The sequence below is a fragment of the Barbatula barbatula genome, assembly GCF_947034865.1.
Source record: "Barbatula barbatula genome assembly, chromosome: 8".
Classification (NCBI taxonomy): domain Eukaryota; kingdom Metazoa; phylum Chordata; class Actinopteri; order Cypriniformes; family Nemacheilidae; genus Barbatula; species Barbatula barbatula.
Genome location: NC_136771.1, coordinates 3,635,339 through 3,650,569, shown reverse-complemented (window position 1 = coordinate 3,650,569; position 15,231 = coordinate 3,635,339). Strand labels below are relative to the sequence as shown.

The following is a 15,231-nucleotide window of genomic DNA, read 5'->3' as shown; positions in this document are numbered from 1 at the left end:
CACGTGGTACACAAGTGTATTGGGGTAGGAACTGGATAATTGTCAACTTTGTCCTGTCCCGCAGCCCCACCTGCTGGTAAAAATTGGAGAGGCACTCAACACAAAATGTGATCTGTATTTTATCTATAAGCGTTTATTATCTATTATTTTATCTATATGTAAAAAGATTAACGCGAATACGATGAACCCTTATGCGGTGTTCGTTCGGGGTGTACACTCATTGTCTTTTGGGGTCTCACTGTTGTAAAAAATCTATTTTTTTAACAAATAATTTTACTCTGATTATTCAGACCCCTCTCTCTGGTGTTATGTTGCTGTTTTTAAATTCTTATTTATAGATCTAGAAAGTGTTGACCCCTTTACAAAGTATCATGTGTTTTGGACAAAGATAACTTTTTACTTTTATCTTAGCAAACGTAATTTGCAGGTTAAAAAGCCCCTGAAGACTGCTTTTGGGTTAAGAAGTAAAGACAGGAAGAAAATTAAATGTATACATTTATTTTTGCCAGTTAGGAGCAATTGGAACAAAGCAGGTCCATTTTTTTCTAAGAAGCAACAGGGGTTGGTGTGTGGATACTTTATAGATCTTATCTCTCTGAAATAAGTTCTGATTCTTTTAAGATCCTTGCCACTTATACAAAAAGAGTTTTTTTTGTAAATAAAAAGTATTCACACTATAATATAATTGTAACATACAGAATGAAAAAAATGTGCAACAGATGCAGGATCCATTGGATGCAAAAACATTTTTGTTATTCAATGATTTTGAAACCGTAATGTACATTAAATCTATAATAATGCAATAGATTAATTGTAAATTCAAATAGAACATTTAAGCGTAAACTAAATCCATTAGTTTTTTTGCTTATAATTTTGAGACTTTGTAAACATTGCATCAATCACAGTGGATGACCCCTTGGCCAAAGGGTCGTAACCTTAGGCTTCAAACTTCAAACCATAAATCTGTCCGACCTCTCTTTAGTATCGCCAGCATACATTCAGGCAGTTTCTGTAGGACATCTGGTCCAAAGTGTGTTTTATGTGTTAGAAAATAAAATCTTTAGAAGCTAAATGTAAGATGTGTTATATTATATTTTTTGTAACTGATGCAAACCAAACAGCATCACAACACATTTCACATAAGACGTTTTTTTTTAATTGCACTGCAGAGGCTCATAATTTAAGTACCAATATATCAAGTAGGCCTACTGGCTTGTGTACAAGCTTGTTTAAAAGGTTCATACAAAAACACCCATATAAAACACACAAATAAGATACGAAATGTGACAAACGTGCAAAAAAACAAACCAAACCGTGAGTAAACATGCATGCAAACTCGGACACAAGCCGTTGTCCCGGATAAAACAATCAGTTAAAATATAAAGGCAAACATTAAAACGTCTAAAATCTGTCATGTCAAATAGTCAAGAATGATTTAGGTCCAGTTGTCTTTCACCACGAAGAATGTGCGTACACGGAGCTGTAGGTTTCATCCACGAGTGGGCAGAATCTCTTGGTGTGCGCTTTGATTCCCGTGGCACCGCACTGGGGACACACGTACTGCTTCAAATACGGGCACACCACGTCTCCATTGCGGTCTTTTAAATGATGCGAGGTGAACACCACCTCCGACTCGCCGTTGTGTTTGCAGAAGCTGCAGAACTTTCTCTCGGACTTGATGCTGACGGGCACCGCGTTCTTCCTCTCCCTCATCGGAGCCGTGCGCGCTCGCGGCGGACCACCCGGAGTCTTCACGGCGGCGTGTTCGTTCTTGTCATCCTCGCTGTGACTTCCCCTGCCCCATGACGAGTCTGATAGCGCCGGTGCGCGCTGCATGTCTTTCACCATATCCGCCAGGCCCATGTAGTCTCTCCATGGCTGAAAGTACTGATTTCTGGACTCCATCGACCCGTGAACCGACAGGATGTAGCGGAGCAGAGAGAAGGCCATATCCTAAGTGCAAACGTTGGCCGAGAGCCACCAAAACAAGGAGCGCACGCGGAACGCGCGTGTGTTATAGGGGCGGACACGCGTCAGCACGTCACAAACCAATTAAGCACAGGATGTGCTCTCTGCCAAACAGGTGCTATTTTAGTCTCAAATACACATGAAGGATTTGATACATTTAGCTGTTTAAAAAGCCCAAAGCAAATTATTAAAACAATATTTAAGACTACTTCAATTTACAGTTATAAAAAACGACAAACTGGAAAAGCGAGTTAAGGTCGCATCATAAAAGTTCTGGAAAGCTTTAATATAATGTACAATATATTCATTTGCTTTCAATAAGCAGATATTTATCATAAGTGACTACAAGAACCGTGGATACGTTTCACACGGTTTTCAGTGTAAATGTAATCTTTCTACAAGAAAACAAAAACACAAAGTGTATAAAATGTATTTATTCAATAACCTATTTTGAAAACGACAGCATAAATGAATCATAAAACAATGTCAACTAAAAAGGCCAGTCCATGTTGAGTTTATCAGGCGTGACGTCTCTCTCGTCTCCGTCCCCCCAGCTGTCAAACTGAGGGCTTCGCTCTGATCTGAGAAAGATGTGTGAATCACGTTTTATTTAAACAAACCATTCATTCTTGAAGACCAAGAACAGACGATTCAGCGTAAGCAACAAACACACCTTCTCAGTTGTCCCATCACCTTTGAGTCTGGGTGATAAAAATCCCAAACTTTTTTACCCTTAAGCACTTAACTCAGATCTCTTATGGATGTTTTGTGTCAGGTTTGGGGATATCTGACCTGAAGTAGGGCAGTTTAAGCGCGGAGTAGAGCTCAGGGGTGTTGGGGGTCATGACCCTGTTCGGTCGGGACCACGCTATGAGCTCTGACCCTTCAGATGATGGTGTGCTGGGAGCACATGGAGATAAACACAGCTGATCCGGAACCACGACTCCTAACACACACTTATTGTTATGTTTCTATATTGTAGTGCTGTATTAGTGCATATGTACGCAGGTCACCTATTGCTGTGCTCTCTCTCCTGTTCCACTGGTAATGTCTCTGTACAGGCGAAATGCTCAAGAAATCCGTCTTGAGGAGTGAAGCCTTCTGCCGTTCAAACTCACATCTCTACAAACACACAAAAACAAATCCGATACCAACAGGTGATGAATCATTCTGAGAGTTCATGGATCAGATTGAACAATGTCTGAATCAAACCGATCCTGGGTAAAACATTCCCCAATGAGTTTTACATTTTTAACGCGCAGAAAACCATGAACTTTCTCCCACCTCATGACCCAATCGGATAGCAGCGTCAGTAAAGGCCTGCCTTTCTTGCTGAAAGCTCCGCCTCTGTCTCTTAAGCTCCTCCCATCTTCCCTGCAGCCGCTCCCACTCCTCGAGGTAGTAGCAGTCCATTAGTGCAACAGGAAGGGGCACGGTTACACTGTCCTGAGGGAAAAAAAGCTTACAGCTGTTGATGCACATGACCCATCGACCATTGTGTGCGTGTTTGATAGTGCACCTGCAGTAACTGCTGCTGTACTCGGATCAGTTGTCTGCTCTGCTCCATCTCTGCCTCAAGCTGAGCAAGAAGTTTCTCCTGGTCTGTGCCTTTAGCAACAGGATCTAAAGAATACATGTTGTCATTGGAATTTAAATAAGGACCACATTTTTAGATACAAGTTTAGCCAAATCCATACAGTTCTAACCTTGCGACAGCAAAAGTTTTTGCACATGCGTCCACTCCTGGACCACACCCCCCGTCACATGATCACCGAGACACTGCTCTAATTGGAGCAGCACATTGTCGTGGAAAGCATCCTCTGCTTCAGTAATATTATTGTCCTGTAGAGTCTAGTTAAAAGCAAAAAGTCAGAGCAGTTTATGAACGTAATCACAATGAAGTGCATTATACTGACAACATTTGTCCATTTTTATTTTAATAGGAAGCTTACCCCAATAGATGCACAAGTGACACCCATCTCACCTGTGCCATATCTTTTCGGAGCATGTGCAGTAGTGTGGTTAAGCCGTGCCGTAGCCTCATGGCTTCTCTGAGCTCGGCTTCCCGCCGATCCAACAGCAAACGCAGCACATCTTCTGTCCTCCCATCAGCCTTTACGGTCTTAAAGCCAGCTCCTCCCCGTCCCGGCCGCTTCGGCAGCACATTTAGAACCTCCATGGCTGAACAGATAAATAAGCTAATAAATCATATTGTATCGGTTAAATGCGAATGTTCATGGAAAATGAACTCTCACAGGCACTGCGGTATTTCTGTCTGTCTGTGAGCTGTGAGAGTTTCTCTCTCATGCGATTGATGTGCTGTTCCCTTCGCTTCAGCTCCATCACCTGCTGGTTACAGCGACTCTGGAGTGTCGCACACTGACACGAAGTTAAAAGTCAGTGAATATACCATACAAAACTATAATAAGACACAAATCATGACTGACAGATTTGTACCTTTTCCCTTTCAGAGGTCAGTGCGTCTTGCTGTCTGGAAATGTGGAGATCCTTTTCTGTAAGTTGCTCCTGTAAAAACAGTAATCCATTGTATAGGGCCGTCGATGAGGGGTTCAATTGGGGCAAAGGGTTTTAAACACAGACATTTGTCAAATATATGTTCACATGTTACATACAAGTTGAGCCACACGAGGGTGCGTAAATGAAGATAGAAGTAAAGTCCTGTTTAGTAAACCATGCTTTCTGCACCTGTAATGATGTTCTCTGGTCGTTCTGCTCTTTGAAGAGCCTGTTTGAGAAACTTTTAGCGGTTTCATCGGGATGTAGGGGCATAATGAGGGAGTTCAACCACGCTGAGAGAGATGGAAAGACTGCATCAACAGGTCTTGTGACAGTAAACAGATATTTACAATTTAAACAAGATATGCATCGAGACTAACAAATGTCCTGAAAAATTCAATTTCATTTACATTTAGCAGATGCTTTTATCCAAAGCGACTAACAAATGAGGTAAACGATAGAAGCAACTGGAACCACATAAGGACAACAAAAAGCATACGTGCAGTAAAAACTGGTCTCATATAGCCCTCCACAGTAAAACAAAGCTAAAGATAGAAAGAGTAGAAAAGAAACAGAATCAGTTTTCAGACGATTCTTAAAGATGGCTACAGAATCCGCTCCTCTTGTAACGGTAGGCCAGTCATGTGTCAGAAGTGGGATCTCATTCAAAAAGAAAGATAATGTTAAATATGAAAATAATAAAAGTAAAGTCTTACTAGATGGAGTTTAGTTTAGAGTTACTACTAAAAGTCAACGGTCAATAGATGTGTGTCATCTCTGTTACCTGAATTGTCCCGAGGTCTCATTCCTGATGTCGTGATCCTTTGTGCCATAACTACTGCAGATGCTAAAATCACAAAAGTAAAAGTACCAGAGAAAAGAGAATTTATCAGACTGAATGAAGTGAAATCTCATATGAGAGCTGTTTCAGTCGATCATTATATCTGTCATCTACAGGTTTGCCTTAATCATCTCATCAGTGATTGACAGCTTGAGTCTACTCAGATCACCTGTGAGCACGATGAAGATGCGATGTTTTTCATCACGTTAAGGTAAATAAGTTACGTGATTTCTTCATGGCGCAATACTGAAAGTAAATGGGATTTTTGGTTATGAAAAGATGAATTTCCTTACCTTTCCCCGATAAAACCTCAGATTTGTCGAGAAACGTCATTTGTTTTAAACTTGTAAAGAGAAGTACGCGACTGTGATTTTATAAGGATTCACTTGGTGGTCGAGACAAAAGTTTTTATTTATTTCACATCTAAAGTTCATATAACAAAAAATTGTAAAGACGCAGATAAATCTTCAGTCGCGCATGTTTTTATTTTTGCTTCGCAAAAGACAATGAAGTTCACATGTAACTTGTTTATTTTATAGGCAGCCATTTAGAATTTCAGGACAAACAATTCTGCTACTTATACCATCTATAAATTAGTATAAAAAACTACAGTAAGTACATCTAATTTTTAAAAGAAAAACAATGTTTTCTTGTTAAAATCCTTTCCTATGCATGTAGTGTTTTTGTATTTTCACATGTTTTGTGAATTACACTAAATGGGACAACAATAAAATATGACGTGGTACAATCCATCCTACTGTGAATATTCAGTGTAGCCAAAGTGAGTAACATTTCATACAAAAAAAAAACCAGCAACACAAACTATCAGCTCTGCAGAGATAAGGTGAGTGTGTTTTTATAGACAAACACAGCAAGGGGCATTCTAATGCTAACCAATGCAATGTGTGCATGTTTGTGCAGTGCTCCAGGAGGTCTTGACGGGGTAGTGTGAAGTTAGCGAACGAGGCAGCATCTGCAACATCTTCAACAGCCCTGAAACAAAGTGAGAATAAAGATGAGAACCAATAAGAACCACTTTCATAATAAAGACGAGACGGCAACATGTGGTACCCTAAAGCAGACTGCAGGAGTTTGGGGGTCTGAAAGGGTTGTCGCTGGATGGGACCCCCATCAGCAGTGGGTCTTTATGTGCATTCTGGAGGCAGAAATTCTTCAGGTCCGTAGCAGCTTGAGACACCTGGAGACATTTAAACCAAGAGCTGTCATATTAAACAACATTAACGGAGGGCTGTCAAGTTGTAGCTGAATTTAGTTTAAAGATGGACCATCAAAAATAAAGTTTTTGTGAGACAATGGTACATTTGGGGATAATATGATTTGACTTCAAATACCACAGCTACATGCATTCATTTGAATGGTTTTAGGATTGTGAGGACAACAGTCCGTACAGCCATCGATTGGAAAAACACAGTATTGATCACCATTTGTTGGTACTGTCGCGTAAATTCATGGTTAATTGTAGTAAGGGATAACGTTTAATCTACTTTTTAAATAACATCTGCTTGATTTTGATAAAACCTGATGTAAATGTAACATACAGAGTTTCATTTTGTTTGTTTCGCACACACAAGGACAACTGAGCACCATATATATTCACTATAGTGAACCACGGAGAACAATGACGCTTCGCCGCGTTCTGCTCCGTTTACAAAGATTTGCATTATTAATAAACATGAAAAACAAAACCCAACCGTTGCATCATTAAGTTTACACCCAAATACCATCTGACCCTATAAAACTATTAAAAACCCTTAAATAACACGTGAGAAGACAAACAGTCAAATGAATATTACCAACCCATAGACGAGTATTTGAACATAAAAACGCACTTTCAAACACTTCATCCACTTGTTAGCGTTAGCATTAGCACAAGTGACAAGAGTTCATGTGTCCGGTTTCACTTCAGAATAAAAACGTCCGTTCTGACGTTCTTCCAAAAGTTCACAAACTTACGTGAATTCGTCGTATTTTGGCCTCCAGTCTGAGCTGTTTGACGATTTTCTGCGCCGCGACCACATTACTGCTGCTGGAGTTATTATTAGACATGATGACTGACCAAAGTGAGGGAGTGCGGAAGTGTGAGGGGCGACAGCGTCCGCGTCCGCGCGCGCGAGCGCACAACAACAGATGGCTTTTACACGATCTTGTTTTGTTTCATTTGATTGTTTTGTTCATGCAAGATTCAGATTTTGAATGGTGTTCTGTTCCCCGTCTACTTTTCTGACAGCCTGTTTTAACTTTGCACTCTTTGCAAGTGTGGAATATGCAAGAATAAGCCAACAGAATAGCGTTATAGCAAAGAGAGACTTCTTTAAAACTGGATGTGTTTAAAATGATATGGTTAGGTGTGTTCTCTATCTTGTGCATTGGAGATGAAAAGCATTCTTATGATGGGAGTTCTATTCTTTTGCCGAAGATGCATTAATCTTATATATGCATGAAATTAACCATACTTTTATTAGAGTTAAAGTGTAATAACCATGTATAATATGGTTAAAACTGTTTACATTGATTTAACTATAATAACCATTTTTTTGTAAACTAATTAAATTGTTCAGATCAACTTTTATTACTGTGGTTATGACGCTCACAGCTCAAGTTCAACACTTTTTTTCTAAGGGTGATTGAAAAGGGAAGAGGAGAGTTCGTCTCTTGTTTGGTTTCTCTTGTCATTGTCGCATCGCCTTCATCGTCTTCTTTATCATGGTAAAACTTTTACTGTTTACTGTTTTTCGGTCACATTTGTTCTGATCATAGAATGGTGCGTCGTAGAGCTTTTATGTTGGTGTGTCAGGTCAGTTTTGTGCTTTATGCTTGTCTTACTTAAGATCTTTTGCTAAACCTCTTTTTATTTAAGCGCTATGACGGTGGTGGGTGGTTTAATTTAAAATAATTTACATGAACACAGACATTTTTGGCATGTTTCCGTTGGTGCGTTCGAGCGCGGTCCTGCACGGGAAAACCCATGTTAATCTGCGGATTCTGCAATGGATGTTGTTGTGAAATGAACAGATATATACATCAAACCCGACCCGCTTGCTTTGTGTGTCGGAGCGCACGCAGGGTTTGAGACTTCTACTCATTTGCGCTCCAGCTCCACCGAACGCGCATTTAGTTCAGATGTACACATCTTAATCTGGACAATGTCAACATGTAAATTTTCAATCTACGCGTAGGAAAAAGTAACGTTTTGTGGCAATCTGATAGCCAAGGTAAATTGAAACAGTTTGTTTCAAATGGAATAAGGACTGTAAGGGTAAATACGCGACTGTCACTGCAACCATGCTTTTAAATGTAATATTTGTCTTTCTTATATAATTCCAGTTTTCATTATATACTGATGTTTATATAAAAGTTTTATATGCTTTTGTGTACCGTTTCACTGTTTATTTTGAAGATGTTGCCTTTCTGTTCTTCATCACAAGAAGCTCAGAGGGATACTCTGGCTTATTTTTTCTCACTGTCCCCATGGTGACCTTCCTTTTTAGCAGTTCCTCACCCAAGGGCGTACGATGTGAAAAATGATCACATGGCCATTCAGTCCCTCAGCCATGTCTAGTACCACCCTCATGCCCTCATTTTTTTCAGGTGCTATGGGGATTTACCAGTATACACCTGGCTGGGCATAGATGGCCTGTGCATCACATGCGGCCCATATTTTTAGGCCATTATTGGCTGGTTTGCTTGGCATGTAGGGACAGCATCCATGAAATGGAACCGGACATTCATCCACATTGATGTGGGTGCAATGGATTATAAAGAAAGGGTTGCTCTATTGCTCTCTCGTCTGCCCTGTCCTGTTTTTCAAAGCATAACACGGGAGAAAACATGGAATGTCTTCAGAGCCATTGTGGTTGGATATATTGACTTTCCAGTGTCAGCATTACAAAGGCTTGCTGTTGATTCTCCTTTTGACTTGTACACTACTTCCAAAATGAGCAACCCAATGTAGGCTTGCAAGTCAGTCACATCAAAGTCTTCTAGCTATCCCCATAGACCCTCCTTCCCTCTAAATTTGACATTTCAAGGATGTCCTTTTCAATTGATGGTATAATGAAAAGCTCAAATGCTGATTTTATATATCGGGCATGGCTGACAGCATATCTGGTGGGCCCTGGAACCATTTTGATGACATTAGCAGCACTAAGTCTACCCTGACGTTCAAGTGGTAAGGTAATGTTTCTAGAGGCGGTTAAGAGAAAGCAGGAGGGTCAACTCTAGGAGTCTATAATGGAAATATAAAAGTTCTCGCAATAATTTAGTTTTTCCCTTACCCATGGCACGGGATATATCAAAGTTCTCGCAAGAATTCGTATTCCCCCTACCCCCATTATACTGAAAAAATAAAATCATGGGCAATGTTATGAAATTATAGCATGTTATAGTGACCTCAATATCACCAAAAACAAATGTGTTCAATTTTGAAATGCCTTTTTTGTTTGTTCTATAGCTAAAAGACCATGGGGTCAAATTAACCCCTAAGAACACAGATGATACAAAATGTGTATAAGACATTGAAAAGATGTTATGTCATATTTATTTTGGGTTTACTGAGTTGTCTCCATTAAATATGATTTTGCAGGTGTATCCAGCTGTTTTCCAATCTTTGATCTGGATCTGTCTAATGACAACAGGTAATGCCATCCTTCGTGACATATTTCAACGAATGCCACTTTTTGCTAAAGTCAGTTGTTTCCCGTAAGCAACACTGTTTTCATTAAATATCACCATTAAATATTGCAGCGTTTATTGTAAATAGTTAATCAATGTCGGTCATTCTGTTTAAAAAAACGTGCGCCTGTTAGTTTAATCGTTAGTTAAAATCTAAAAATGCACTTCCTTTCTGTCCGTCAGTTATTTTGAGTAAAAATGATCTAAAACCAATTATTGGGCAAGTACATGAAAGAACCCTGTGGGATTCACCACGGAAAAGCTTGTAATAATGGTTTGCAATTTGCCCTGGCGGCTCGTCTTTCTCTGAGATCCTTATTTGGTGTCTTTCGTCTATGCGTCATTTTGTTACATTCGTACACAGAATGAAGATCCGGCTGATAGTGTTGTAAAAAAGTTGATCTTGTAGCTTCAAAAAATTGCTCAGACAAAGAGGGTCCAGGTGTCAAAGAGTTAACTATATTTGTACAAGCCAAACAAAGTGAAATCTTCCCAAAGCATCCCAAGTTACAGTGTTTTCCAGCCCATAGATATAGTAAATTTCTGAAAGGGGGGCTTCTCTTAAACCACTTAAATATGTTTCTGTTATCTCTTATTGCTTGTCATGTCTTTCCACCAATAGATTTCCAGCAATCAGATAAGTCTTTTAATGGGGGTTGGCGCATTAGTATCACAAGTTAACCAATAAAGAATAAGGTTTTCGTAGTAAAATTAAAGACATCATACACATGATTCTCGGACAATGGAGATCTGATCTGTTAAATATCCTGTCTGAACCTTAACAAGACATGCACAGAAAGTCCAGACTTCCTAATGGCATGGTCCCACCGGTGCACTGTCACTGGCCACATTTCAAAACATCAGACTCATCCGCGCAGTTGAGCACAACTCACGTTCCTATGCACATCACCTGCAGTAACATCAGCAATTACAAACTGAGATGGCGACAAAGAACTCAAAATATCAAACAGATAAACAGATTTTATTGAATAAATGACTACATTTTCATTTTTGTACAAACTATCCCTTTAAAATGTTTGGAGAAATAACACTTCCCATGGCATTTCCATTTGTTTCAGGTTTGCAGAGTCAACACCATGAGGTTACTCATATTATCAGCAAAATGTGTGTCGTCCGACAATCCACGACTCTTATACCCTGCAGATACAGTCACCCCATATCTGAGCGCCTGCACACAGGTGAATGGCTCTATCAGAGATCACCGGTCTCTTTGGACCCCGTATTTAAAGGCCGTGTGGAGTTTACGCCATCTGTCGGTGATGAAGGGGGAAACTGCTCGCTGCTGCTGAGGGATGTGAGAAACAGCGATGCTGGCGTCTTCCATTTTGCGTTCAGAACTGACGTTTCTGCGCAAAACTGGACGAACTCGAGCGGAATCAGTCTTGAAGTAACAGGTGTGTTGAATGGTTGATGTTAATAGAGACCAACCATTTTAATTTTAATATTTGAACCTGTATCCCATCTGGTCCAGGTGCAGAGGTGGAGGTCATCTATCCACCTGACGTTTTGACGGAGGGAGACTTGTTGGTGTTTATCTGTGGATCTTGCATCCCCTCCATCGTCCTACCCACATACATCTGGAGGAAAGATGGCCGGGTTTTCCATCAGGACTATGGAAGCAACCAACTTGATCTGGACCCTGTCAGACTAGAGGATGAAGGCCGATTTTCCTGCACACTTAGCGGTCATGAAGGACTCAACTCTTCGTCTGTAACCATCAACGTTAGACCTGGACGTGAGTCAACAGATCTTGCCACATGGCAGCTTTACTTTCTAAAGTCTGACTGTGTAAATACAACAAGAGTCTGAAATGTGGCGGAAAGTGTAAATATATTAAATTATATTTGACTTTCAATTCATCAGATGTAAAGTGGCTTGGTTTTGGATTTTAAGATGATTGTGGGTTTTTTAGATTCTCCTGAGAACACATCATTGTCCATTATCCCTTCTGGTGAAATAGTGGAGGGCGATATGGTGAAGCTGACCTGCAACAGTGTAGCACGACCACCGGTTCAGAACTACAGCTGGTTTAAGGATAATCAAATATCATCCGTTGGATCTGAACAGACGTACATCATCTTCAGCATTAATTCCGGTCTTGTTGGATGGTTTTACTGTATGGCTCAGAATAAATATGGATCTCAGAGATCAGATTCTGTATCACTCAGTGTTAAAGGTAAAAAACCTTAGGTTTGGTGATTGATCTGGAAACACACTGAACAGTTTACTATATGCATTCTGTTCTACATTTGAGAAGGAAATGGTTCAGTTGTGAATGTGGTTGCGGTGGGTGTGATTCTGGCTGTTGTCGTGACTTCTGTCATTCTGATGGTTGCGATTGTGATGTTCCTCAGAAGGTGAGAGTTTAAATGTATCTTTAAAAATAGTGCGGCAACCAAAAGACATACATGCTGTTATAAACATGATTTTTTGCAGAAAAAAGAGGACATCAGAAGGTCAAAACAGCAAGGGACAACAGCAGCACCATAGAAAGGTGTGTGAATCTTCTCTTCTATCTACTCATTTGTGACCTCTCTGTTATGGAGGCATAATTCATTCTCATTATTTTATGTCATTAGATTGAGTCTTGTGATGGCATCTACATGACCCTTGACCCCAGGGCCTTGTCTTCTGATTACGACACACTGGATGTGAGTTATTCTGCCTTTGTTGTTTAGCATGTAGAATTTGTAATATGGTATCTTGGTTGTGATGTGTATTTTTTACTTTCTAGAACATGAAGATATCCAGGGAAAATTAGGAACCCTGAGGCTCAGCATTTAAAGAGATCATTCATTTCAAACAGAAGACCGGATTTTTGTTTTTAGTGAATAAGAAGTGCTTTTTTGGTTTTGGTCTGGTTACAGAAAAATTGTTTGCATCTTTTGTTGGTCATTGAGTATTGTTCACGTGTCATCTACAAATAGAAATAATTTACTTTTAGGTTTTCTTGAATTGTTGTGTCTGAGAAACAGATTTCTTTAAGGCTCTTAAAGGAATAGTTCACCCAAAAATAAAAATGGTAATTTATTCACCTGTATGTTCTTCAAAACATGTGTATGTCTTTTTCTTCTTGAGAAGAAAAGTTTATAATCGCGGCCGGTGGGATTCAACGTTATTTGGTTATGGACGTTCTTCAGAATGTCTTTGGTGTTCAACAGAGGAAAGAAAGTCATATAGGTTTGAGATGACATGAGGGCGAGTATACATGAGTTGTTTAAAATCATTCATTTCGTTGGAGCTGTTTGCTGTTGCCCACTATGTGGCATAATGTGAGCTATATAGTGAAGGGTCCGCAGGCATGATGTATTTTCGTTTGCAAACCACGGAACCATGTTAGCATTTTAGCACTTCTGGTTCTATCGCCAAAGTATATGTCGTCTTTTGTTAAATTGCCTGAAATACGATTTGTGGTGAACAAAACCACTAAATATTTTTTAATATCCCTTACGTAACAACTTTTCTTAGTCCCTTATTGGACTATTCTCCCGGAAAAGCACGCCCACGCGTCGTTAACCAATTGGAGCAAGATAGAGAGAGCACTGCGTTCACTGCATCTCGGTGAGGAATGTTATATAAATGGTGGATATAACGAGATCGGAACGGTGGATATTGCAGATCGTTTGAAACTGCGCTAAAAGCACGCGTGGTAGGTGAAACTGAGTTAAATGTCTGTGTTTTGTTGGCAACATGTCCTAACTAGGGCGGTCACGATTATGAAATTCGCCTGCAGGTTAATACGTCTATTCAATTATTGGAATTTGACAATATAACTATAAATGACAATTCATTTATGAAACATATACTTAACTATACTTTAGAAATGTGAAAACGTGGTAAACGACTAATATTATTTACAACATTCGACCTTAACAGAGAAGACTGTCTTGAGCACTTAAACTAGACATGAGGGTCTTGCTGTGTAGATGCAGCAAGTCTGAAAACAAATCAACACTAAGTACTTACAAAGCTAATACAACTCAAATGATGGAGAAATGTCATTCGTGGGTGTAGATCAATGGTTGTAAAGATTAGTGGATGTAAAATTCAGCAGATACTGCAAAAATGAAGGATTCACAATAATTGCGGTTCTCTGAAATAATTGCGATGACTTAAAATAACTGCGATGAGACAATTATTTTTGTTTCGCTGCAAGGGTGGTAAACTTTTCTTCAGTCTCAGCTGTACAGTTAATGTCGGACACTGCAGACACATTATCGGCCCTGTCCCTGTCTTTTGAGTGAGCGAAGGTGACACTAACCAGTATCGGCTTTGCCTTTCCTATCAATCTTAAAGTTTCTATTTCCGCGGCACTATTAAAAAAATTAAAAGCTCGCTGGTTTTGTTTTTCCATTTTGTTTACCTCATCATCAGCAGCTCGCGCAGTGTTGGTTGCTTGGTAACAGACCTGGAAGGGGATGGTGCATTTTAGGATTTCCTAACTAGAGAAAATATACTATTTTGTAAGATAGGAAAGGAATCCCAAATCAAGTTAAGATTTGCTTGTGTAATTCGGGAAAAAACCTAATTTAACGTAAATGAACGTATTTAACTGTCTGTAATACGCCCCCTGTTCTCACAGTCAAATCTTGAAGGGATTAATAATCGAATGCTGTGCTAGTCGGAAGATATGAATGATCAAGTTATGTTTATTGTAAATGTGACAACATCGGACTGTTTATATGGATAAAGAACTGTAATTATAATTTATTCTTAAATTCATGGACGAGACTCTAGTAACCAACGACCTAATTCCTTATTTCTAATAAAACAATTACTGTTATTTAAAACATTGTAGACAAGATATAGACCAACAAGACATCATTTATGTTGTGAGAAATAGTGTCAAAAAAGAGGAAGATGAGAATGACGGGTAAAAATACAAGAATTTTCTGTTAACGGTACAGTATTGTTTTTCACTGTGGTTGACATCTTCTGAGCAAGATCCTTGTTATAAAAGTAAAAATACTGTACACACAAGTTTCAATTGCACTGTAGATTATTATTGGCTTGTCATAAAACAAATATAATTGTCTGGCAAGTTTATTTCTTGTTCTTTTTTTTATTGGTGAGAAATACTCGGAAAGAAAGCGCTGCTGATGAAACAAGCATCTGCCAAAATCAGGATCCAACATATTATAACGTTGACGATTAAATATTTTCACCCCTACTGATCTTTTATTGTTGAAAGT

The 15,231-nt window shown here is 39.4% G+C and overlaps 3 protein-coding genes across 5 annotated transcripts; 1 reads left to right on the top strand and 2 right to left on the bottom strand.

Annotated features, from left to right (window-relative positions):
* Positions 1-490: 490 nt before the first annotated feature.
* nanos3 (nanos homolog 3) lies at positions 491-2,068 on the bottom strand. The gene has a single exon (XM_079462917.1). It carries the CDS (start codon positions 1,948-1,950, stop codon positions 1,453-1,455), a length of 498 nt encoding a protein of 165 aa, XP_079319043.1. The 5' UTR covers positions 1,951-2,068; the 3' UTR covers positions 491-1,452.
* On the bottom strand, positions 2,045-5,497 carry LOC306897835 (afadin- and alpha-actinin-binding protein B). 3 transcript variants are annotated; one of them, XM_079462914.1, is made up of 12 exons: positions 5,270-5,463; positions 4,675-4,778; positions 4,426-4,494; positions 4,224-4,347; positions 3,953-4,149; positions 3,675-3,819; positions 3,488-3,591; positions 3,253-3,414; positions 2,982-3,090; positions 2,761-2,914; positions 2,642-2,669; positions 2,385-2,549 (listed from the first exon to the last, which is right to left on the bottom strand). In XM_079462914.1, the coding sequence occupies exons 1-12, from the start codon at positions 5,316-5,318 to the stop codon at positions 2,526-2,528; spliced, it is 1,269 nt and encodes a 422-aa protein (XP_079319040.1). In that variant the 5' UTR covers positions 5,319-5,463; the 3' UTR covers positions 2,385-2,525. The 3 variants fall into 3 exon arrangements, with proteins under 3 accessions (XP_079319038.1, XP_079319040.1, XP_079319039.1); XM_079462912.1 differs by lacking the exon at positions 2,642-2,669 and having other exon boundaries at positions 2,045-2,549; positions 5,270-5,497; XM_079462913.1 differs by lacking the exon at positions 2,642-2,669 and having other exon boundaries at positions 3,509-3,591; positions 5,270-5,497.
* A 2,478-nt stretch (positions 5,498-7,975) lies between these two features.
* Positions 7,976-13,087, top strand: LOC306897837 (B-cell receptor CD22). Its single transcript, XM_079462916.1, has 9 exons — positions 7,976-8,053; positions 9,930-9,981; positions 11,098-11,433; positions 11,511-11,774; positions 11,952-12,215; positions 12,297-12,396; positions 12,476-12,533; positions 12,619-12,690; positions 12,774-13,087. Exons 1-9 carry the CDS (start codon positions 8,051-8,053, stop codon positions 12,798-12,800), a joined length of 1,176 nt encoding a protein of 391 aa, XP_079319042.1. The 5' UTR covers positions 7,976-8,050; the 3' UTR covers positions 12,801-13,087.
* Positions 13,088-15,231: the final 2,144 nt, after the last annotated feature.

Coding starts and splice junctions, on each gene's coding strand:
- nanos3 (XM_079462917.1), bottom strand. CDS start 1,950: ATGGCCTTCTCTCTGCTCCGCTACATCCTGTCGGTTCACGGGTCGATG.
- LOC306897835 (XM_079462912.1), bottom strand. CDS start 5,318: ATGGCACAAAGGATCACGACATCAGGAATGAGACCTCGGGACAATTCA. Junction 3,415..3,487: donor TACAGCAGCAGTTACTGCAG/GTGCACTATCAA, acceptor TTTTTCCCTCAG/GACAGTGTAACCGTGCCCCT. Junction 3,091..3,252: donor CTATCCGATTGGGTCATGAG/GTGGGAGAAAGT, acceptor GTGTGTTTGTAG/AGATGTGAGTTTGAACGGCA.
- LOC306897837 (XM_079462916.1), top strand. Junction 11,434..11,510: donor AATCAGTCTTGAAGTAACAG/GTGTGTTGAATG, acceptor CATCTGGTCCAG/GTGCAGAGGTGGAGGTCATC. Junction 12,534..12,618: donor AACAGCAGCACCATAGAAAG/GTGTGTGAATCT, acceptor TTATGTCATTAG/ATTGAGTCTTGTGATGGCAT.